General features: G+C 51.9%; 1 protein-coding gene across 1 annotated transcript in view; it reads right to left on the reverse strand.

Annotated features, from left to right (window-relative positions):
* Positions 1-26,026, reverse strand: part of shtn1 (shootin 1) — a 139,658-nt gene that overhangs the window by 60,812 nt on the left and 52,820 nt on the right. Inside the window, 2 exon segments of the mRNA XM_072477633.1 lie at positions 2,159-2,256; positions 3,346-3,523. Coding sequence (XP_072333734.1) covers positions 2,159-2,256; positions 3,346-3,523 — 276 coding nt within the window.

A 26,026-nucleotide genomic window follows, 5' to 3' on the forward strand; every position in this document is an offset into this window, starting at 1 on the left:
AGAGAGCGGGTAAATGGAGTTGAAATCAGCCATGATTGAATGGTGGAGTGGGCTCGATGGGCCGAATGGCCTTACTTCCGCTCCTATGTCTTATGGTCTTATGGTGCGGAGCGATGGAGAATCCCAATAACTTCTCTTTACCTTTCAGATGCTGACTGGTGTGTCATTTTAAAGTCAGCAATTTCTATTTTTGTTTTACTCCAAACTTGCGAACTTGGAGCTGGTTGAACAGCAGTTATCAATTGATGCTCTTTTTATTACCGTGTTCTACTCATATTTCTTCTGGCATCTTCCATCTCGCTGTTAACTGCCATCAAGAAGGTGGGTTTACCAGCTGATCAATAATGTCAGTACTCGATCGAGCTCAATTTGTCTGTCTTTCAGGGGCATTCAATATTCTCTTAGGTCTGTCTCTTGTTCATTTTCTTGCTCACAATCTTAATCCTGGGAAGTCAATATTGTCAATATGCTCACCAGTGATGTATATTTCAAACTCGATTTAAAGTTATAAAATGGAACTAATGGCAGGATTGCAGCACTGGCAGGATGAAATCACACTCAGAACAAAACTAAAGATGATGCGTTGAAATGTAATGAAATACCTGGGGCGGGATTCTACGATCCCCTGCCGGGTCGGAGAATTGCCGGGGGGGGCGGCGTGAATCCCGCCCCGCTGCTCTGACGCCAGCTGCCGAATTTTCCAGCGCCCGTTTTCGGGAGGGGGCGGGGATCGCGGCGCGCTGGTAGGGGGCCGTTGGCAGCGGCCCCCCGTTCCTGGCCAGTCACGCCAGCGTGAAATGGACATGGTCCATCCCGGCGGGACCTGACTTGTCGGCTGTATAGCGGGATCCTCGGGGGGGGGGGGGGGGGGCGCGAGGGGATCCGGCCCCGGGGGGCCGCCCCCACAGTGGCCTGGCCCATGATTGGGGCCCACCGATCTACGGGCGGGCCTGTGCCGTGGGGGCATTCTTTCCCTCCGCGCCGGCCTCGGTAAGGCTCCGCCATGGCCGGTGCGGAGAAGAAACCCCTGCGCATGCGCAGGAAACACCCCAGAGGTTCTGTGCATGCGCTAGAACACGCTGGCGGTCCTGTGCATGCGCCAACACGCGGCGGCCGGCGGCGGCCCTTCGGCGTCACTTGGGCAGCACCAACCCCTCCAGCGCCGGCCCAGCCCCCGGAAGTGCGGTACGGGCCACCCCGCCAATTCCGGGAGAATCCCGGCCCTAATTTTCCAGAATCCTTCAAGGACTAAATATTATGAATGATGACATTTTGGGGAGCATTTTGCCCCCCGTTTGCCAGGGGTACAAGTGGCAAAATCTCACAAGAGGCCGAAATTTAGGTTTGCGCCAGCCGGATCTCACAACCCGCCCCCCCCCGCCCCCACCAGTGACGTAATAAGGTTCCTGCCATGCAACGGCAGGAACCCCATTTTAATATATCTTCATGTCATTCGCTGACTTCCCTGCTGTATCGTGGAAATGCTTCTTAAATCTTGAGGGCTCCCATCTCTACCACCCTTTCTGACAGCGAGTTCCAGATCCCCACCACCCTCTGGGTGAAAAATATTTTCCTCAAATTCCCTCTAAATCTCCTGCCTGTTACCCTTAAATCCATGCCCCCTGGTTATTGACTCCTCTGCTAAGTGGAAATGTTCCTTCCTATCCACCCAATCTATGCCCCTCATAATTTTGTACACCTCGATCAGGTCCCCCCTCAGCCTTCTCTGCTCCAAGGAGAACAACCCCAGCCTAACCATCCTCTCCTCATAGCTCCAGCCCAGACAAAATCCGGGTTTGCAATGTATTGGCAAACATGATCCAAACAAACAGAACCGACACCCAGGAGTGGTTTAATGCAGTGGGTTAAAGGATAACTATTCAGAACATCAAGATTCTTCCTGGTGGAAAAGTGCTGCAGGATCTTTAACATCAACCTGAGAGAGTAATACTTCTTCAGCACCGCACTGAAAAACCAGCTTCAATGATGTACTCGAATCTCTGGATTAGGGCTTGAACACAAGACCTCACCCAGAGTTAAGGTCATAGGTCAACATCATTCATCTAATAAAATCAACCATTAAAACTGAAATCATAATTATTTCAAGTATTTTTCATTACTTGGCAGCAACATTTCTTCTTCTGTACCTGTCACTTACTTTATCAGTTAAGTCGTTCCATTGGTCTCTCAGGTTTTCCAAATGAAAAGATAGCTGTTTCTTCTCTTCCAACGTTGATGTCAACTTGCCTCGAAGCGCTATGTTTCAGAAACATTTTAAAGTTTTATGTATGGCAACTTTCCTTTTCTATTTTCTGTTTTTCATTGAACCTTTACAATTGTCAGAATGAGAGACCTTGGTGCAGAGAATGGAACAATGTTGATATTTATTGCACTTTAAATTGGGCGTATGCGGGATAGACCCAAAGTAAAATTCTATGTACTCCAAGAATGGGCCTTTAACCCAAACAAACAGCACCACTCACTTTAACCATGGCAAATTTAGCCATTCTTGTACCAGTTCAAAAAAAGGGAGCAGTGTACATTACACATACCAGCTTGATACCAGTAACTTTTCAGTAATGAGGAACTGGGACAGCCAAGAGGCCAGAGCTGCTCTATATTGTATTTGGGTACAGTAAATGGCCCTTTGTGCTGTGTAGCAGCAACCAAATTGATTCAATTTTGTTTCTATCAGGTAAATGTTACCAACATTAAAGCAAATAAAAATGAAGTTACCATATATCTTAATGAGCTTCCTGGAAACATTTCAAAACCACATTATTTGTCATTATGGAGCAGCAAATAAGAAGCTAACATAGTGTGAGAATAAATCTTTAAAGTGGTCACAGACAATTGATTTATATTTGTTTCACTTTCCATAAACAATTAAAATTTTTACAGCATGCAGTTTATGATGAGAGAAAGATGAAAAGCCAATCTCCACCAAGACGTAATCACAGACGTGCATTAAAAGCGCTCCAAAAAATATTAATATTAAAACACGTATTACATTTTATCTTAATTTCAAGAAAGTGGATGGTGGATTTAGGACCTCTTTTTTTAATGAAATACCATTCTCTTTATAATACCTCACCTGGGGGCAGCACGGTGACGCAGTGGGTTAGCCCTGCTGCCTCACGGCACCGAGGTCCCAGGTTTGATCCCGGCTCTGGGTCACTGTCCGTGTGGAGTTTGCACATTCTCCCCGTGTTTGCGTGGGTCTCGCCCCCACAACCCAAAGATGTGCACGGTAGGTGGATTGGCCAGGCTAAATTGCCCCTTAATTTGAAAAAATGAATTGGGTACTCTAAAATTTTTTTTTTTAAATAAACAATAATATCCCACCTTGGATTTGCTGTTGGCATTCAAATGAGGAACATCTGGCATCTTTGTCTGATGTTGCATTTGTCACATCAATTGCTGAATCTTCGTCGAAAGACGGCTCTACTGGGATGGTCTCTGTTCCCAGTTTTGCCGCATACAACATGCTGATTCTTTGAAGGGAATTATTGTCTTTGTTCAGCTGAAAGTGAGAATTTCTGGAAATGAGCACATTTTCACTGAACACTTCAAAGTCATTTTCTTCTCAATGTGTACAGCGAACTTCGCTTAGAAAGGATCGATATTCAGTGCAACGTTTTCATTCTGATTTCCAATGGTGTTGCTCAGGAAGGAGGAATAACCCAGAAAATTATCCGCCATTCGAGTTATTTCAAGTTGTTGAAAAACTACTTGATTCTATAATGGGCTGTGAAATTATGAATGGCTTGGGGAAGTAGGAATGAGTCAAGAACAGTCAGCACAGATTTCTAAAAATGTACCAGACCGATCTTACAGAATTCTGTCAAGAAATAAGAGAAAGGATAAAGAGAATGCAGTGGTTTGTAAAATACAGCACATTTTTTTTTAATTGACAATTTCTCAGCTTCGTACAGGACCCCAGCAAAGGACTAGAACCACACCAGAGATCTGGGGAGGGGTAGGATAACCAATCCCTGCATTGGGAGGGGTGGTGTTAGAGATGAACATGCAACATAAAAGGGAAGAGTTTGCGGTCAAGTGGACGTGAATGCACACATTTTATATAGATGCAGGCTTCCCAATATTCCTTGGCGTTATCCACTGGGAATCGGGATTTGTACATTTTAACAGCTGAATCTGGTTATTCGCAATGAACCTGATGGGAGTATATTTTAAAAGAGAAACTGATCAAATAAATTGAAAAATGTTGAAGAAGAAAAACTGGAGAATGTTTTTTTGCATCATTCAATCACAGCAATACAACAATTCACAAACACGATAAGAAACGCCAGCTGCAGTCAGGCTCACCGACCCTCAGTAAGAATTCAGAGGCAGCCATGGGGGCTATCGGAGACAGAGGGAGACTGTTTCAAAGATCTACTTCTGCGTTTGGGAATTTTGTCCCAATTATAATGAAAATAGTCAGGCCCTCGAGCCCCTCACACCCCCCACCCCCCAAACCGCCACATGCCCTCATTCCCCACAAACTCCACATGCCCTCCACCCACCCCCATGGTGCCTCATACCCCCCATGCCAAGTTATGCCCTTCCACCCACCCCATTGCTCCTCATACCCTCCATGCCAGGCTATGGCGCTCCACACCTTCCCATGGCTCCTCATACCCTTCATGCCAAGCTATGCCCCTCCACCCACCCCCATGGCCCCTCACACCCTCTATGCCAAGCTATGCCCCTCAATCATCAATGCAAAGGATGGTAATTGCAGCTTCTGTTGGAAATTTCAGACTTTATTTTGACCATAGTTGCCTCAAATATACCAGCTTGCTTGTTGTCCCTTGGTTCTCCATTTATTTAATCAAGGCCAATCCATTTGAGATTTTTGCGTTTTGGGTTTACTTGGGCTTCGTTGTGGAATGCACGAAGTTTAGCAACCAGGTCTGTAGAATCGTGAGCTGCATTTACTGCCAGAGTCTTTGGAATAACCAACAAGGCTCAGGCATGGCCCCTCATACCCTCCATGCCAAGCTATAAACCTCCATCCACCCCATATCCCCTTACACTCTCCATGCCAAGTTATGCCCCTCAATCCACCCATGCCATGGCACATCCTTGTCCATTATCTTTGGTTTTGTGAATCATATCGTGACAAAAGGATATGTTTAAAAGCTTTTAAAAATTACCTTCACTGCAGCCCAATTAAAGTCGTTTGGCAATTAAAAATTTGAGGAGCAGGAGCAGAAAACACTTGAAGTCTCTCTCTTTTGTAAATAAACATTGTGCAATTGACAGACAAGATCAGAGAGCCAGAGCTATCAAGTAATCTTTTCCCTGGGGCACAGATGTTTCACCACTTTCATGGATGCCTGACCTCTCTGCCAAGAGTGCATAATGAGGCTTGGTTGGGAACCTAGAGATCCATTAGAGCGCTGAAACAGCTCAGCTCCAGGGAAAATATTCCTTGGGTTTTCTGGGTTCCCTCATCGTCTCTATGGTTCATGACACCTCTGAGGTGCCGTGAACCACAATTCTTTGAAAAGATGGCCGAACTCCATGAATATTTTAGAGGACTAGGATAAGCTTATCCTTTGCAATAGAGCTGACCAGATTAGGAGTGCAGGATGCAGGCTAGCAACCCAAACCAGCCCACACCCTTAAACATCACTGCTGAAGATCAGACAAAAACCCCGGGAAAGGGGGTCAGGAATCCCGGCTACTATTTTCACTCCTCCACAGTGTCTCCTGACTCCATGAAAATCCAGCCCATTATCTCTGTAACCTTCCAGATTCCCCTTTCTAAACACATTAATCATCAAACTGCAGAAGCTTTTTCCATCACCCAGCACCCCCCCCCCCCCCTCCATCTACCCCCCTCTCCCTTCACTAATAGTCAAGGCATCATCTTCGTGCTGAGGAAATTACCTGCATAAATTCCTCCACCTTCCCCCCCTCCTTCAAGATCATCTTGTAAACGCAAGCTTTAGGGCAGCACTCCTAACACTTCCATCTTAAGCTTAAATGTCCAATTTTTCTTCCCCTTACCTTTCTGCAGTGCCTCAGAATATTCTCCTGTGCTGCAGGCATAACATAAATGTCATTTGTTTTTTGTGTGTGTTTGTCAGATATACTATTTCTATCCATTGTGTTGTTCACAATGATTCAGGGATACAATTTTTACAACACGAGATGCTATTGTTCTTTGCAAGGCCACCGATCTGCAGTGCTGTGCCAAAGCTGGTGTTATTACGTAGTATCTGGAATTTCTACTATGGCTTTAGCATCAAATTCTGCAATGTTCATTATTCAGTGAAAATTATAAAAGGGCGTGGCTTTTAGATTTGCTTTTAATATATTTTTATTGGGATCTTTAAATTTTTACAAATAACACAACAAAGCATGAGAAAAATCCACAGAAACATCAATGCGAATACAGTCGGGATACAGTCGGGATACAGTCGGGATACAGTCGGGATACAAAGACCAAAGAAGAACAAAGAAAAGTACAGAACAGGAACAGGCCCTTCGGCCCTCCAAGCCCGTGCCGACCATGCTGCCTGTCTAAACTACAATCTTCTACACTTCCTGGCTCCATATCCCTCTATTCCCATTCTATTCGTGTATTTGTCAAGATGCCCCTTAAACGTCACGATCGTCCCTGCTTCCAGCACCTCCTCCGGCAGCGAGTTCCTGGCACCCACTACCCTCCGTGTAAAAAACGTACCTCGTACATCTCCTCTAAACCTTGCCCCTCGCACCTTAAACCTATGCCCCCTAGTAATTGACCCCTCTACCCTGGGAAAAAGTCTCTGACTATCCACTCTGTCTATGCCCCTCATAATTTTGTAGACCTCTATCAGGTCGCCCCTCAACCTCCTTCGTTCCAGTGAGAACAAACCGAGTTTATTCAATCGCTCCTCATAGCAAATGCCCTCCATACCAGGCAACATTCTGGTAAATCTCTTCTGCACCCTCTCCAAAGCCTCCACATCCTTCTGGTAATGTGGCAACCAGAATTAAACACTATACTCCAAGTGTGGCCTAACTAAAGATCTATACAGCTGCAACATGACTTGGCAATTTTTATACAGTCGGGATATAGTCAGGATACAGTCGTGATATAGTCAGGATACAGTCGGGATATAGTCAGGATACAGTCAGGATACGTCAAACCCATCAGCACAAAAAGAAACCAAGCAGAATTCACAAGTATCCCAGCACTAAGGGGGAGTGACTTATACCCCATAATGCAATCCTACCCAGGACAGAATAGGCAACAGCCAGAAGACTACAAGACTATAGAGAGGTCCAGCAACAACACATCCAAGCTAGTCTCAGAACCAGGGTCTCCCATGAAAAGATAATAAAAAATAAAGACCAGAGCGACCAGACCCAATCCACCAGATCTCAGGTTCAAATCACCTGTGAAGTGGCCAGCAACCAAAAGGGGATCAGCTGCCTGACCACCAAGCAGTAAATCCCACCCCAAGGGGAGCGGCACAATAATCACCAGAGCAGCAATTAAAATAAGGATAACCTCAGCCCCAGACAAAAGGGAGAGCCCCACCCTAGGGAGAAAGGTGTCAAGAATCCCCCTCCCACCCCTGCCCCAGGGGATCCATCCGAGCAATCAGGAAAGGGAAAAGTCAGCACCACTATAAAGCAAACCTTCGAGGTGTACCTACTCCCAATCAGCCAGAACACCAAGATCCAACCATCTGCCACATACACCAAGTCAAAACTTCACCTCAAGTGCTCAAGAGAAAGACAAGCAAAAGGTGAGAGTCGCAACAGAAGAATCACCACCAGAGTCTCTCAGAAAAGAGAGAAAGAGAAGGAAGTACTCGAACCATCAGAGCTAATCACATGGATAACCAGAAATCGGCAACCAACACATACTCCCAAGTTCTCGAGCAACCGCCCGACACGTCACCAAGGAGAAGAGCCAACTTTACAAACCACAATGGAACATCACTTCTACTGCAGGGAATAATAATCAGGATATCTACTAGGCATATCACTCAACTCATCCCAAAGTCTCCAGTTACCCAGAAGCCAAACTCAGCTTCTTCGAGCCCCTCCCACAGGTGCCCTCAGGGGAAGGGCACCCACAATCCACAGGGACAACAGGATAACGATCACCGTGCCAGGCCTGGACTCGCCCAGCGCCGCAGGAAAAGCACCTCAGGAGAATATGACCCCAAGATCCTCCACATAACCCCAACACCCACACCCTGCCGTTCCTATACTAACCTAGTCCCAATCGGGGCAAGGCACCATACGCAGCTTCACGAGATGAGGAAGGTTAAGCACTCTGGCTTTCGCCGGTAAGGGACCCCAGACCAGAGGGAGACAAACCGTCAAGACACCCACAAAAAAGGCATCATGGGACTTCCAGGTGCGGCGATGACCAGCTAAGTCGCACGTTTCGGCAGCTCCCGGTGGAACGGACTTTTGGGCTCTTGATAGGAGCCCCATCGGCAATTTTAACGGCAAATAACACTGTGCGGTAATCCAGAAGGGAATCCCCCCCGGACACGGATGGAAAAAAGAGAGGAAAGTAGCCGGATTGCGGTGGATCCTCTAGGACAGCGGCAAGGAAGGCAGGCACAAAGCAAGATGGCGTCGGAAGATGGCAGTTTAATATGGGGCCCTGACCAACAAGAGTTCCTGCGGCATTGCGTAGATGAACTCAAAAAGGAGATGAAGAAGGAGCTGTTGGTCCCGATATTACAAGCGATTGAGGGGCTAAAGGAGGAGCAAAAGACCCAGGAACAGGAGCTTCGGGTCGTGAAGGCAAAGGCTGCTGAGAATGAGGACGACATACAGGGCCTGGTGGTGAAAACGGAGATGCACGAGGCACAACACAAAAGATGTGTGGAAAGGCTGGAGGTGCTGGAGAACAATGCGAGGAGGAAGAACTTAAGGATTCTTGGTCTTCCCGAAGGTGCAGAGGGGGCGGACGTCGGGGCATATGTGAGCACGATGCTGCATTCGTTAATGGGATCGGAGGCCCCGACGGGTCCGCTGGAGGTGGAGGGAGCCTATCGAGTTATGGCGCGAAGACCGAGGGCTGGAGAAACTCCTCGAGCAATAGTTGTGAGATTTCTCCGATACAAGGACAGCGAGATGGTCCTCAGATGGGCCAAGAAAACTCGGAACAGTAGGTGGGAGAATGCGGTGATCCGCGTGTATCAAGATTGGAGTGCGGAGGTGGCGAGAAGGAGGGCAAGCTTTAATCGGGCCAAGGCGGTGTTGCATAAAAGGAAGGTCAAATTTGGAATGTTGCAGCCGGCGAGACTGTGGGTCACACATCTAGGGAGACACCACTATTTCGAAACGGCAGACGAAGCGTGGACATTTATTGTCGAGGAGAAGCTGGAGTGAGCGGGCCAGAAAAAGAACGTTTGGGACAAAAGGGGGGGGGTGAATTTGTGGGGTGAAGGGGGGAAAAGGGGGAAGAGAAGACTTCCCAGATTGTTAAACCTGCGACCCTGTAACTTCTCTCTCTTCCCCATGTCGTGGGGGAGGGGGGGGAGGGAGAATGAGGAGCTGTGGGTGCCGGCCATTGGCGCCGGGGCCAAAAGGGGAAGTGCGGGCTTTGTTCCCGCGCTATGGTAATCATGGCGGGAACAGGGAAGCAGGAAGGAGGGGGCCTCGCACAGTGTGAGCCGAGGTCACGGAAGAAGCCGAGGTCGGCCAGAGTTTGCTGACTTCTGGGAGAAACATGGGGGGTGCAATTACGCTAGCTTGGGATCTAGCGGGGGGGGGGGTTAACTGGGTTGCTGCTGCTGGGGAGAAGGTGGAGCTGGTATGGGAGGGGGGGGTCGGGGCGGGGGGGAGCCGCCTTGGGGGGATACAGCTACGTGGGAACCGGGTGAGGAGCTGGATTGAAAAAGGAAATGGCTAGTCGTCAAGGGGGGGGGGGGTAAAGAGCCCCCCAACCTGGTTGATCACGTGGAATGTGAGAGGGCTGAACGGGCCGATTAAGAGGGCACGGGTACTCACACACCTAAAGAAACTTAAGGCAGATGTGGTTATGCTTCAGGAGACACATCTGAAGCTGACAGACCAGGGGCGAAATTCTCCGTTATCGGCGGAAGGTCCACCGATCGGCGCAAAAAACGGCGCAAATCCGACTTGCGTCACGTCGGAAAAATGGGTCTAAAGTCTCCGGCCCGAAATGGACTAGCAGCGACGTAACGGGATCCGCGCTTGCGCAGTGGTTCACGCCGTGCAGCGTCATACGCGCCGCACGGCGTGACGGCTCATAAGGCCGCGCTGCTCCCCCCACCCGACCGGAACACCCGACCGCAACACCCGACTGGATAGCTGGCCGCCGCTCAGCCCCGAGGTTCGAGTCACGGGATGTGGAGGCGCTCCTGGACGCGGTGGAGCAGAGGAGGGACGCCCTGTATCCCGGGCACGGCCGCAGAGTTGCCCCACGCCACAGCCGGCGTCTGTGGAGGGAAGTGGCAGAGGCCGTCACCGCTGCGGCCCTGACACCACGGACAGGCACCCAGTGCCACAAGAAGGTGAACGACCTCGTCAGAGCAGGCAGGGTGAGCCTCCCCATATCCCCCCTCCCCCATATCCCCCCTCCCCCATTTCCCCCCCCTCCCCCATTTTCCCCCCTCCCCCATTTCCCCCCTATCCCCAAGTGAATCCAGCCCTAACCTTAACCTCTACAATGCACGCGCAACCGATGGCGTGCATTCATATACCTGCCTAACAGTGTTGCCTTTTACCCCTGCCACCACCGCCCCCCCCCCCCACCCCCAGGAGAAGCGCGCACACAACAATAGGGAGCATGTGAGGACTGGAGGAGGCCCCGCTGATGAGAGGCCACTGACCGAACACGAGGAAAGGGCCCTGGAACTGGCTGGCGGACCTGACGACCGGGAGGTTGCTGATGCAGATGTCGGGGGCGTAGTAGCAAGTGAGCCACCGACAGCCCGTCCCCATATCCCCCCTCCCCTATATCCCCCTCCCCCATATCACCTGATCACTGCCTGCATGTCTAACCATGCATGCTTCATTGTGTATCGCAGGACCAAACGTCCAGGCACCCATCCCCGCAGATGCAGACCGCCCGCAGGATGCCCCTCGGAGGCCACGGGAGACGGAGAGACCCGGACCCTCCAGCATGCGACGCCCGCAGGATGCCCCTCGGAGGCCACGGGAGACGGAGAGACCCGCACCCTCCAGCATGCGACGCCCGCAGGATGCCCCTCGGAGGCCACGGGAGACGGAGAGACCCGGACCCTCCAGCATGCGACGCCCGCAGGATGCCCCTCGGAGGCCACGGGAGACGGAGAGACCCGCACCCTCCAGCATGCGACGCCCGCAGGATGCCCCTCGGAGGCCACGGGAGACGGAGAGACCCGGGCCCTCCAGCATGCGACGCCCGCAGGTTGCCCCTCGGAGGCCACGGGAGACGGAGAGACCCGCACCCTCCAGCATGCGACGCCCGCAGGATGCCTCTCGCACACCACGGGAGACGGAGAGACCTGGAGCAACAGGGAGACGACACCCCCGTCACGTGCTGGAGCGACCACCCAGCGACGAGGGGGCCACAGGCCCCCGTCACATCCGAGCCAGGACACCACTACCCGGGACACCACTACCCGGGACACCACTACCCGGGACACCACTACCCGGGACACCACTACCCGGGACACCACTACCCGGGACACCACTACCCGGGACACCACTACCCGGGACACAACTACCCGGGACACCACTACCCGGGACACCACTGCCCGGGACAGCACGACCCAGGAAGACGAAATACCGGACAGTGTCTCAGAGTGGATGGGTGGAGACGAACCCCCACCCCAAAGTGCCATGGACTCAGAGTGGGACGAAGAGCACGACACAACGCCACTGCTGTCACCAACATCCTCCACCATCGCAGAAACACTCACCTCGGTTGGGCACTTTAGTGATGAGGCGTCTGGTACACTCACTGGTGCGCACAACACAGCCGTCCCGGTACAGCAGGTGGAGGTAGGAGCAGCAGAGGGGCCGGGCGGTCGGAGGGCAGCACAGCCCAAGCGAACATCTGCCGCCCAGATGGATCCCGGGTTCCTGTAGTTACCACACCCACACATAGATCCCATGCAACCACCGACCCGGAGAGGAGCGAAGAGGGTGACGGGCGGCTCGCGGCGGCTGCAGTCGCAGGTGGAGGAGTCCACCCGCATCCAGGAGCTGGGTGTGGTGCCGGTCATGCGTGCCACCCAAGCTGACACCGCACGGGTGGCGTCCGCGGTGGAGGCAATGGGTGCGACGGTGTCAGACATGGGGAACTGTTTGCGAGGCCTGGGGCTTTCCGTGCAGGCGGCGTCTGTGGCCCAGGAAATGGCTGCCCTCTCACAGGAGGCCATGAGCCAGTGCCAGCGCCAGATGGCAGAGGCGCTCAACGCCATAGCCCAGTCTCTGCAGGCCATGGCCCAGTCACAGCAGGCCATGGCCCAGTCTCAGCAGGCCATGGCCCAGTCTCTGCAGGCCATCGCTGAGGGCATCGGCGCCAGTGGCCATGTGCGAGCCGGCGTCGCACTGTCAGACAGGGTTTGCCAACCCCCTGGGCTCCATGGCTGCAAACCTGCAGACCCCTGTCGATACCAGCACGGGCCTCCAGGACTGGCAGCGCCAGATGTCGGGGGGGCGTTGGATGGCCAGTCCGTTCGCATCCCCCACCCATGTAGAGGCCTGGGGGCCATCGGGCACCCCGAGGGAGGAGGAGGTGGTGTGGTCTGTCCCGGCTCCCCCTGTAGGGGAGGTCCCGGTACACCGCGACACCTCGGACTCCCCCCCCTTCCGTCCCAGGTGCATCGGGTGGGCAACGGGCAGGTCAGGCTGGCAGCTCGCCATCCCAGTCGCCCGGGCCGCAGCCTGGCCCATCTAGGCCAGGACGCCCCAGGAAACGGCCGCCAAAGGGATCCAGTGTCAGAGGGCAGGAATCACAGGAGTCCACCTCCAGTTCTGTTGTACCGTCTGGGGAACCACGTAGACGTAGTTAAAGGGCCCGTAAGGCCAAACAATTAGACACTGAGTAAGTTGGCACGGGTGCAGGGCACAGATGAGTTTTAGGGGCTAGGGCACGTGCATGAACTCCGTTCGTTATTAAAGTCAATGTTACACCTACCGAAGCTGCCTTTGTGCTCTGTCCAAAGCGTGCGGGGGTGTCATGTACGTTGAGCGCAAGTGTGTGTGTGAGGGGTGGTCTTACCTCAGCCCCAGGTGAGTCTGCCCCCTTCCCCCTGGGCCGCCATCAACATCCCCCGGGCAGAGGACGGGACCGTGCGCTGCAGTGTCACAGCCGCATGCAGGGATGGTCCAGGTGGATGGTGGTACTGTGGCCATGGGTCAGACATAGTCCAACGATGTGGAGCCAGGAGCTCACCGCAGGGCGGGTTGTCATCATCCTCCATGGCCTGCAATAGACACGCGTCCACCCGCAACTGGGTGAGCCCGGCCCGTTGTGCCGCAGGTGGATCGGCAATGGGGGGGGGGGGGGGGTGGTGTGCATGCGGGTGGGGTGTGTGGGGTTGGGGAGGGGGGTGAGGGTGCTGTGTGGGTGGATGGGTGGGGGGTGTGGGTGGTCGGCTGTTGCCATGGTGTACGGTCTGTGGCCATACTACCCGATTCCCACGCCCATCTAGTCAGTGAAGCGGGCGACAATCAGTCTGTCCCGTGCCCGCTGGGCCAGCCGGTAACGGTGGACAGCCACCCGCCTGTGTCTACCCCGTCTGCCCTGACCATTACCCCCATCCCCCTCATCTGGGGAGGACTGCGCCTCTTCCTGCTGCTCCTCCACTCCGCCCTCCTCTGCCTGCGGCACATCGCCCCTCTGCTGGGCTATGTTGTGCAGGACGCAGCACACCACAATGATACGGCCGACCCTATCTGACCGATACTGGAGGGCGCCCCCAGAGAGGTCCAGGCACCTGAAACGCATCTTCAGCGCGCCAAAGCACCTCTCTATCACTCCCCTTGTCACTACATGGGCATCATTGTAGCGGTTCTCCGCCTCATTGCGTGGCCTCCGTATAGGCGTCATCAGCCACGATCGCAATGGATAGCCCCTGTCGCCCAGCAACCAGCCCCTCAGCCGGGGATGGCGTCCCTCGTACATGCCGGGGATGGATGACCGCGACAACACGTATGAGTCGTGTACACTGCCTGGGTAACGGGCGCAGACGTGCAGGATCATCATGCGGTGGTCGCAGACCACCTGTATGTTCATCGAATAGGTCCCCTTCCTATTGGTGAACACGGCCCTGTTATCTGCAGGTGGCCGCACGGCGACGTGCATCCCATCGATCGCGCCCTGGACCATGGGGAACCCGGCCACGGCAGAGAAGTCCACGGCTCGGGCATCTTGGCTGGCCCGGTCCACGAGGAAGCGGATGTAGCGGTGCGCCATGGCATATAGGGCATCTGTCACTGCCCGGATGCACCGAGTCTCCTCCTGCATTCCCGGTCTGTGAGCTCCTGGTATGACTGCCGGGGCCGGTACACACTGGGCGCCCTCGGGTGCCTCCGTTGCCGTGGGGCCACGACGTCCTCCTCCCCCTCCTCGTCCTGTCGGTCAGGTGTCCCTCCAGCCTGGGCGGCTGCCGCCTGTCCCTCTGTGGCAGCCTGCGCCGCCTCTCTGGCACTTCCTCCTCCTCCCTCCTCCTCATCCAGGGCAACATAGACATGAGCGGCTGCCGCCACGGCGGCCAACATCGCTGGATGGTCGGAAAACATGACGGCCTGGTGGGGGGGGGAGGGGAACGATGACATGTCATAATTGCCCATATCCCCTCCTCCCCCCAGCCAGGTGGCATGGACCGCTTGGGTCCAACTGTTGGAGGCTGGCACCTGGCCAGGTGGACCAACTCACTTGCCCTCGCATACCCCTCCCCGGCACGAACCCCCCCCAACCTCCACCCCGGCACGGACGCCCCCCCCCCCAACCTCCACCCCGGCACGGACCCCCCCCCAACCTCCACCCCGGCACGGACCCCCCCCCCCCAACCTCCACCCCGGCACGGACGCCCCCCCCAACCTCCACCCCGGCACGGACCCCCCCACCTCCACCCCGGCACGGACCCCCCAACCTCCACCCCGGAACGGACCCCCCATCCCCCTCCCCGGCACGGACCCCCCCCCAACCTCCACCCCGGCACGGACCCCCCATCCCCCTCCCCGGCACGGACCCCCCAACCTCCACCCCGGCACGGACCCCCCATCCCCCTCCCCGGCACGGACCCCCCCCCAACCTCCACCCCGGCACGGACCCCCCATCCCCCTCCCCGGCACGGACCACCCAACCTCCACACCGGCACGGACCCCCCATCCCCCTCCCTGGCACGGACCCCCCCCCAACCTCCACCCCGGCACGGATCCCCCCCCCCAACCACCACCCCGGCACGGACCCCCCATCCCATCCCCCTCCCCGGCACAGACCCCCCCCCAACCTCCACCCCGGCACGGACCCCCCATCCCATCCCCCTCCCCGGCACTGACCCCCCCCCCAACCTCCACCCCGGTACGGACCCCCCATCCCCCTCCCGGCACGGACCCCCCCCAACCACGGACCCCCCCCAACCTCCACCCCAACACGGACCCCACATCCCCCTCCCCGGCACGGACCCCCCCCCCACCCAACCTCCACCCCGGCACGGACCCCCCCCCTAACCTCCACCCCGGCACGGACCCCCCATCCCCCTCCCCGGCACGGACCCCCCCCAACCTCCACCCCGGCACAGACCCCCCATCCCCCTCCCCGGCATGGACACCCCCCCAACCTCCACTCCGGCACGGACCCCCCCCCCAATCTCCACCCCGGCACGGACCCCCCATCCCCTTCCCCGGCACGGACCCCCCCCATCCCCCTCCCCGGCACGGACCCCCCCATCCCCCTCCCCGGCACGGACCCCCCCCCATTCCCCTCCCCGGCACGGACCCCCCTCCCGGCACTCCCCCGGAGCCCAGCCTACTCTCACCAGCCCCCCCCCCGCCGCACATACACACACACAACCCGAGACACACCTCTCCTCACGCATTCAGACTGCGGCCACGCCATCGCCTGCCCAGAGCCAACCCCCCAGGCCGTCACTCACCTCCACGCTGGTCGGCGTGACCCTGGAGCACAGATGAAAAGGAGGTTTAATTTACGTCACGGGAGTTATTTGTGGTGCACCCGGGGGAGCAGAGCAGAGAGATAGAGGATTTACCGTTGAGGAAGGTAACAACGGACTTCCGGTACCTGGGGATCCAGATAGCCAAGAATTGGGGTACATTACATAGGCTTAATTTAACACGGTTGGTGGAACAGATGGAGGAGGACTTCAAGAGATGGGACATGGTGTCCCTGTCACTGGCAGGGAGGGTGCAGGCGGTTAAAATGGTGGTCCTCCCGAGATTCCTTTTTGTGTTCCAGTGCCTCCCGGTGGTGATCACGAAGGCTTTTTTCAAAAGAATTGAGAAGAGCATTATGAGTTTTGTGTGGGCTGGGAAGACCCCGAGAGTGAGGCGGGGATTCTTGCAGCGTAGTAGGGACAGGGGGGGGTTGGCACTACCGAGCCTAAGTGAGTACTACTGGGCCGCCAATGTTTCAATGGTGTGTAAATGGCTGGGAGAAGGGGAGGGAGCGGCGTGGAAGAGAATGGAGAGGGCGTCCTGCAAGGGGACTAGCCTGCAAGCAATGGTGACGGCGCCGTTGCCGTTCTCACCAAAGAAATACACCACAAGCCCGGTGGTGGTGGCTACATTGAGAATTTGGGGGAAGTGGAGACGGCATAGGGGAGGGACGGGGGCTTCGGTGCGGTCCCCGATAAGAAACAATCATAGGTTCATTCCGGGGAGAATGGATGGGGGATTTGGAGCATGGCAAAGAGCTGAGGTAGTACAATTAAGAGATCTATTTGTAGATGGGACGTTTGCGAGTTTGGGAGCGCTGACGGAGAAATATGGGTTGCCCCAAGGGAATGCATTTTGGTATATGCAACTGAGGGCTTTTGTGAGGCAACAGGTGAGGGAATTCCCGCAGCTCCCGACGCAGGAAGTGCAGGATAGAGTGATCTCAGAGACATGGGTGGGGGACGGTAAGGTAGCGGACATATACAGGGAGATGAGGGACGAGGGGGAGATCATGGTAGATGAGCTGAAAGGGAAATGGGAAGAAGAGCTGGGGGAGGAGATTGAGGAGGGGCTGTGGGCGGATGCCCTACGTAGGGTAAACTCATCGTCCTCGTGTGCTAGGCTAAGCCTGATACAATTTAAGGTGCTACACAGGGCGCATATGACTGGAGCACGGCTTAGTAAATTTTTGGGGGTAGAGGATAGGTGTGCGAGATGCTCGAGAGGCCCAGCGAATCACACCCACATGTTCTGGTCATGCCCGGCACTACAGGGGTTCTGGGTGGGGGTGGCGAATGTGCTTTCGAAGGTGGTGGGGGTCCGGGTCGAACCAAGCTGGGGGTTGGCTATATTTGGGGTTGCAGAAGAGCCGGGAGTGCAGGAGGCGAGAGAGGCCGACGTGTTGGCCTTTGCATCCCTTGTAGCCCGGCGCAGGATATTGTTAATGTGGAAGGAAGCTACGCCCCGGGGGTGGAGACCTGGATAAACGATATGGCAGGGTTTATAAAGTTAGAACGGATTAAGTTTGTGTTAAGGGGTTCGGCTCAGGGGTTCACCAGGCGGTGGCAACCGTTCGTCGACTACCTCACAGAAAGATAGAGGGAATGGAAAAGAAGTGGATAACAGCAGCAACCCGGGGGGGAGGGGGGGGGGGGGGGGGGGGAGGAATCGGACAGACTCTCAGGGATGTTATTGTACATGTGTAGGTATTTGGTATATGTAATTGTATATTGGACTGTTGGACTGAAATTTTGGAGAGTATTTATTTTGGACAAGTCAGTTGCCATTTAGTTTTGTTTTTCTTTTGTTTTTGTTTATATATATTATTTATTTATTTGTTTAAAACTGGCCACGGCTATTTATATTGCTTTATTCTTGTGTAAAAGAAACACTACATATTGTTATGTTTGGCCAAAAAACTCGAATAAAATATATATATTTTTTTAAAAGACACCATGGGAGGGATGGCCTGTCTCCCTCCCTGGTATCCAGGAGCACTCCGCCCCACCAAGCAAAACTAGAACCTGGACCAGCACCATAATCACTCTGATGGGAGAAAACAAATATCACCCGGAGAGAGAACACCCAACAGAAACTACCGCCATACAAAGGATACACAAGGCCACCCTTACCTCCAATCCCCAGTCACAGAAACCAAGTCCATTACGACCTGACCAATAATACAGCTGACACTCTAATTGTTCCAAAAGCATTGGAAACAGCCAAAGAGAAAGACACAGACAAGGATCAAAAATAAACTCAACCTTAAGTGAGAGTTAAACAGAACCCAGTACTCCCTCGGATAGCAAGAAATCTGCCCAGGCCCAAGAAGGATAGCATCACGGATTCTGAAACCCAAATGTAACAGAAATAAAAAGAAAAGCGTGCGACTGATTAATTCTAAAGTGGGGGGTGGGGACCAACCCTGGGGTTCAAAGACAGGGGCTGGATTCACCGTTTTTGAGCCCAAAATCGGTGGCGCCCCCTCACTGATCCTGCGACCGGTGAGGGGATAGCGGCCACGCTGCATAAAACTCCCGGCTCCCACAATAAAAACGGCTGGAGAATGGGCGGGTCCATATCCGCGCATGCGCACGGCAATGACTGCAGCGGTCGCGCCGTAAAACATGGCGTGCTTTTGGGCGGGCCTTAAACTTGGCCCCAATTAATTGGGCCGTATCTTGATAACTGATATTGATCTTGACCAATAAAGGGGTGGGTGCCCTGATGGCTGGGCGTGTCCTAGGTGGTCGTTGGCCTGCTTTGTTTACGGTTTCGGTTTGGGGAACTGGCGCCAGGGTGTCTGGAGCTAGATCGGTTACTGGAGTATCTCCCTTTGTTCCCGGAGATGGGCCATCAATATGTTAATTGACCTACAGTTTCAGTCTTGTCTGGGAGCTGCCTTCTCAATACGCATACAGGTTCTGTGCCTGCTTGCTTTCTTAACATTGTCCATAGTTCCCTACATTCATTGCGAGCATCCATTTTGTACTCTGGAAGTGGCCATCCCAGATGGCTCCACAAAGTTGATCATTGTAATGGGAACTCAATCCACGGGGCGCAGACTTGAAAGGATATGGTGGCCAACTGACTGTGCTATCCACCATCAGATCTGGCTGGACCACATAAACCACTATCAGGTCCTGCTACCAGTTACTAAAATTGTTCACTATTCCAAGACCATCTTCAAAAGTAAAGATAACCCTTGGCTTCTTTTCTGTACTGAAAAATGTTGGGTGGAACCTTACCATATTTTTTCAGTGTCAGCCTCTGACTGAAAACTGGTGGCAGCTCTCCAGCTCCACAGCCAAGTTTTCACTCCCGATCTTGATGCTTTCTGAAGAACAAAAATGAGTGGGTAGGATTTTGGGTCAGTCTGGGGTAGTGAGCCCATCGGGTCACTATCTTCAAAGGGTGCCCCGATCAGAACTGAAGATCAACTCCCCCGCTACCACCACCGCACCCACCCCCAATCATCGGGTTCGTTCTTCCCTGCCCCTTCCCCCAAATCTATCCACCCCCCAACACCCCAATCATTGGGTTCTGCCACTAACACCCCCCCCCCCCCCAACAAGCAACAGGTTCTCTTGCCCAACCCTAGCACAGATGTATTGCCAGAATTTCTCCTTTTCTGCTTGCTCCACTCCCATACCTGCAGGTCCCCCCTCATTAGCCTTGGCGCTCTCTCTCCTACCACCCATTATAGGGACCCCCCCTCCCACCCCCGCACCAATGTGGCTCCTCAAAGGGCCTGCCAAACACAGTTTGGCACTGCGAGGTTGGCATTGCCAGCTGGACACTGTCAGGTTTGGCAGTGCCACCCTGAATTGCCAACCTGTGCCAAGGGGCAGTGCCACGGGGCTGTGGAAGGGCACCGTCCGGACATGTCCTGTCCCCCGGGGATAAACTACCCTCCGCGTCCCTGGAGAAATCCCCTTGACTAAATCTAGTTTTTAAAAAGCGGTTGTCACATTGGCGAGGTTTGAATATTCAGTGACGGGTTGGGACATGTGGTTGGTGGAAGGGGAAGCTGGCTAATTATATTCAAATTTATTGATATGAGGCTTCCGCCCTTTGTGGGTGTGAACCTCATGATGTCAGTGGTGAAGGTGTGGAAAATCAGGAGAAGTAATCTCTTGCGTTTCCTGATTCCCTTCAGATTTTCCTCCCACATTGCTGTTCTCTCCGGTTGCGAAGGTGGGCTGAAAATCGCCACTGTTGTCGTAAGCCCATCTTTCCAGCTCCTCAATGCTTTATTTCAACAATACGTACAAGGAGCTCATGGACCTGATTAACAAGGGAGTTAAAGATTATCAGGGGTAGGTGGAATGTGGAATTGAGGTCACAATCAGATCAGCGATGATCGTTCGCACCCATTTATGCCAACTCCCTTCCAGTTCGCTAGCCAATCTTCTATCATTGCCAATATGTTATCCCCTACACCGTCAGCTTTTATTTTCCGCAATACCTTTTGATGAAAGGATTTGATTAACCTTATCCAATGCATTTAGAATCTCCAATACATCCGCCGGTCCCCCATTACCCGCAGCACATGTTATTTCTTCTAAGATCTCCAATAAAGTGGTCAAACACAAACTCCCTCTCACAAAACCGTGTTGACGCTCCCCGATTGCCTTGAATTAATCTAAGTGCCGATAGAACATTGTTAATAATAGCTTCCAACATTTTTTCTGTGACAGGCATTAAACAAGCTGCCTTGTAGCTTCCTACTTTCTGTCTCCCTCTGTTTTTGAATAAAGGAGTTACACTCACTATTTTTGGAACCTTCCACAAATTTGGGAATTTTGGAAAATTAAAACCAATGCATCAGCTATCTCACTAGCCACTTCTTTCAAGATCGTAGAATGAAGTCCATCAGGACCCAGAAACCTGTCAGCCCGCAGCTCCAACACTATCCTCCTCAACACTTCGATACTGCCATCCAGCTGGGTGTGGGACTTCTCTGACTTAGTTAAATTCTTATCAATCTAATCACAACCAAGGAATTACTTGCCATTGCTTCTGTTCCTGCTCCCAAACCTTTACATCCACTATCCCCAAGGATCTATCCACACCTATTTCTCATCTATATGTTGCCACTCAGTGGTATCACCCAAAAGCATAATATTAGTTTTCACATATTTGCCAAGGGAATCCATCTCCTTATGTGAACAAATGCCATATAATGCTCCTATGGATCTTGGAAAATGTTATTTTTTTAATATAAATTTATAGTACCCAATTCTTTTTTCCAAGTAAGGGGCAATTTAGCATGACTAATCCATCTACAATGCACATCTTTGGGTTGTGGGAGTGAGACCTACGCAGACACGGGAAAAATGCTCAAACTCCACACAGACAGTGACCCGGGGCCGGGATCGAACCGGGGTCCTCTGCGCCGTGAGTCAACAGTGCTAACCACTGTGTCGCGCCCAATTGGAAAGGGTTATTACATTAAATACAACTTGTTGCTGTTTATATAAACTCATTCTGCTGTAATTGTGTCCTCTGACCAGGGGTGGCGTTGTAGCATCTTCATGGGCAACAGGATACACAATGCAAAAGGTCGACAGGAAGTGCATACAAATTTAATGGACTACAGTTCATTCCCTGTGGCATTGATTACAGGGAGTAAACTCTATCTGCAACATTCGGGTCAAGGCAGCTTAGCAAGTTTAGCATGTGGCCATTGAATTCAACCAAAAAAAAGAGTCGGAGTTATGAGAAAGTAAAAGTGGATACACTGAAGGAAGAGGAGAGGCAGGGCCAAGGATGGGAGCGAGAAGAGGGCATGGAGACAAGTGGGAAGGTGTGGAGACAGGAGGAGGATGAGAAAATGGAGGGAAGATGGACAGGAAGATTAGTTCCAAATTCAGGCAAATGGAAAATATTCCATTGCTCTCGACTTGTCTCTTGGTGGTGGATGGGCTTTGACGAATCAGAAGGTGGGCAACTCGCTGTAGAATATCAAGGGCGTGTTTCTCTGTCCCACCGCACCAGATTTCTGGTTTAGCTTGCCGTCGGAATTCTCCGTTTCGCCGGCTAGTCAATGGGGTTTCCCATTGTGGGGCAGCCCCATGCCGTCGGGAAAACCCTGGGCTGCCAGCAAAACGGAGAATCCCGACGGCGGAGAATTCAGCCCCGAGTCTCTGACATGTTCTTGTAGCCACAGTATTTATGTGGCAGGTTCAGTTTACGTTTCTGGTTAATGGTGATCCCCAGAATGTTGATAGTGGGGTTTTGGCAAAAAAAATGCCGTTGAAAGTCATGGGCAGGTACAGAATCTCTCTCATTTGAGACAATCATTGCTTAGCACTTGTGTGGCACAAATATTAGTTGCCACTATCAGCCCAAGCTGGGATGTTATTCAGGTCTTGATGTATGAAAGCATCTACAGGTGGAGTGTCCCCATACCAGCCTTCCCGAACAGGCGCCGGAATATGGCGACTAGGGGCTTTTCACAGTAACTTCATTTGAAGCCTACTTGTGACAATAAGCGATTTTTACAGGGGCTGTTTAGCACAGGGCTAAATCGCTGGCTTTGAATGCAGACCAAGGCAGGCCAGCAGCACGGTTCAATTCCCGTAACAGCCTCCCCGAACAGCCGCGGAATGTGGCGACTAGGGGCTTTTCACAGTAACTTCATTGAAGCCTACTTGTGACAATAAGCGATTTTCATTTTCATTTCATTTCATTTCATTTTCATTTCATTTCCTTTATCTGAAACCCTTGGGACAAATTGTTTTGGTTTTCGGATACCGCATATAGACCTTGGCTACTTACATTTCAATGACCATAGCCCAGGCTAGCTATAGTCTAAAGTAAATCAGATAGCTAGAAAAGTAAGGCGTACCACTGAATTCAGCTTGTACAGGAGGGTTCCCAACGTAAACAGTGCAGACAAAGAACTAGACTTCCCACGTTAAAGGTTCGGTGCAGTTGGTGAGCTTTGTATCGGCTCGGGTCATGTCAGCCTGTGTCAGGGACTTCCATGCTACAGGTTGGTGTGGTTGGTGAGGTTCACATCAGCTCGGGTCAGGGTTACCTCTGCGCTAAAGGTCAGGTGCAGTCGACAAGGTTTGTGTGTCAGCTCGGGTCAGAGACTTCCCGTGCTAAAGGTCGATGATGTTCAAAAGATGCGTTTTTTGGAATGTTTGGTTTTCATTACAGATAAAGGATTCTCAACCTATAGCACATTTCTTTAAATGATAAACCAGCTACTCTAAAATTCTGATTCGAATGAACACATCTGACATTATTCTGAATCAAATGGTAAATTTATCTAACAGGGATCAGCAAATATATTCAGGTTTAAATTTTGCATGTCGGCACAACAGTTTCTAAATGCATAACATTGTCAAATATAAAGCACTACTTTCAGTGTCATGCAATAACCTTGTGCATAATTTTCCTTGATAACATTTGAATTAATCCCAAATAATCATATTGTGAGGACATGTTAATAGATTGCAATATATCATTACAATCAAAAAACGGAGACAACTCCTTGCAAAAGCAGGAAGTTAATACCATCAAATCTAGCTTCTGGCAGGTACGATTTCTGCAATATCTGGCAAATAAGAGCTCTGAAATGGCATATATTATTAAGGAAACATGCCCTCCATTCTATTTACTGATGAGTAATCTTGAGTGCAATCAACATAGCATACTGGAGCTAAAAAAAAATCACTCATAAAATAATACATCTCTGATGAAGCAGACATTGTAAAATTACAGACTTTCTTAAAACTCATCAGTAAGTGGGAACAGGGGTCATGATTAATAAGTCATAGTTATACATTCTTCTTCACCATGCATGCAGTAAAAAAATCAATGAATATAAATTGCTGCATGAGAAACAATTTTCGACACAAGTCATTTTTCAACTAATCAAAATGTTGGGTATTGCTTTGTTTACAGTATAGTTGAGTATTAAATATTTGTGCCAGTCAATAATTTTTATCGTATCACGTTTAGAATCATTTACATTGAAAATATAAATAAACCCCCAAGATCTGTGAGGTCCACCTTGTCTGTTCTTTCTAAATGAATGTACCATCCTTAGCCATTAAGTCCTGGGATGGAACTTGAAGCCGGAGCTCCTGGGTCAGGAGCAGGAACTAACCACTGTGCCACAAGACCTCATAAACGTGCCATATTTAGGAGGAACAAGTGACTTTGGACTTAAGGTTTGCCCAGAAAATGGGGATATCCTCATCTCATACCACGTCAATTGTAGACTAATTGATAGAGATTGTTTTGCCTTAATTACTCAAAACTTACATTGTACAATATCTATTGTACAGAAAATATGGACAACACTGGTTAGGGGTAGAAACAGTGTATATGGATACTGGATGTGTACCTGTCAGGAGTAAGGGACAAGGGTTAGCACTGCTGCCTCACGGCGCCGAGGTCCCAGGTTGGATCCGGCTCTGAGTCACTGTCCGTGTGTCCCCATGTTTGCGTAGGTTTCACCCCCATAACCCAAAGATGCACACTGTAGGTAGATTGGCCACGCTAAATTGCCCCTTAATTGGAAAAAATGAATTGGGTACACTCAATTTTTTTTTTTTTTAAAAGAAAGAAGGGACAAGTGGTTTCCCATAAAAATCTGTGCTGGAGTCTCAAAGATTCTCGAGAGAGAAACAGTTACAGATATCCAAGTTTTGTGATGATACAAGGATTAAAGAAGTGTAGTTGGGAGCATAACATTATCAAAAGACAATAATAGATTAAATCAGCAACCCTGTAGCAGATAAATTACAATGTAAGTAAGTTAGTTCACATCTGCAGTACTGTGTACACTTTTTTATTTTATTTCATTCTTGGGACGTGAGCAATGCTGGCAAGTCCAGCATTTACTGCCCACCCCTCGTTGCCCCTAAGAAGGTGGTGGGGAGCTGCCTTCCTGAACTGCTGCAATACCACTGGTGTAGGTAAATCCAGTGTTGTTTAGAAGGGATGTCCAGGATTTTGACCAAGTGACAGTGAAGGAACTGTGATATATTTCCACATCAGGATGGTGTATGTCCTGGAGGGGAACTTGCAGGTGGCGGCGGTGTGCTTATGCATCTGCTGCCCTTGTCCTTCTAGATGGTTAGTAGGTGCTGGTTGAAGGAACCTTGGCGACTTGCTGCAATTTGTCTTTGTAGATGGTATAATCCAGTGTTTTTCAAACTTTTTTTCCGGGGACCCATTTTTACAAACCAGCCAACCTTCGGGAACCAACCCGGCCGACCTTCGCGACTCACGCCGGCCGGTCTTCGTGACCCACGCCGGCTGACCTTCGCGACCCACCATTTTCTCTGACCTTGTTTGTTGCTGACAAAAATGAGGGAAATTTTTTGGGTCCCTTTGGCCCCCCCGAATTTGAAAAAAAAGGCTGCAACCATATAACAAAAAAATGTGGCGGCACTGCGCATGCGTGCCCGATCATCGGTGCGCATGTGCAGTGCGGCCAAATATTTTTTATTTGTTCCTGGCCATTTTGAAGGCTGCTTGCAGCCGGCATTATTAAAAGCCGGCTGCTGGGGCTGTTGCGCATGGATTTGCGCGATCGGCAGCGCCGTGACGGACGGTTCCATGACCCTCCCAACACCCGCCCGCGACCCACCACAGGTATAATCTGTTGCTGCTGTAGTGAGTGGTGAAACAAGTGAATATTGAAGGTGGTGGATGGGGTGCCAGTCAAGTCGGCTGCTTTATCCTGGATGGTGTTGAGCTTCTTGAGCGTTGCTGAAGCTACACTCATCCAGGCAAGTGGAGAATATTCCATCATGCTCCTGACTTGTGCCATGTAGATCCTGGACAGTCTTTAGGACAGTCTTTAGGGAGTCAGGAGTATCACTCTGCAGAATTCCCTGCATCTGATCTGTTCTTGTAGTCACAGTATTTGTATGACTACTACTCGGTT

This window comes from Scyliorhinus torazame, chromosome 16 (genome assembly GCF_047496885.1).
Source record: "Scyliorhinus torazame isolate Kashiwa2021f chromosome 16, sScyTor2.1, whole genome shotgun sequence".
NCBI classification, from domain to species: Eukaryota; Metazoa; Chordata; class Chondrichthyes; order Carcharhiniformes; family Scyliorhinidae; genus Scyliorhinus; species Scyliorhinus torazame.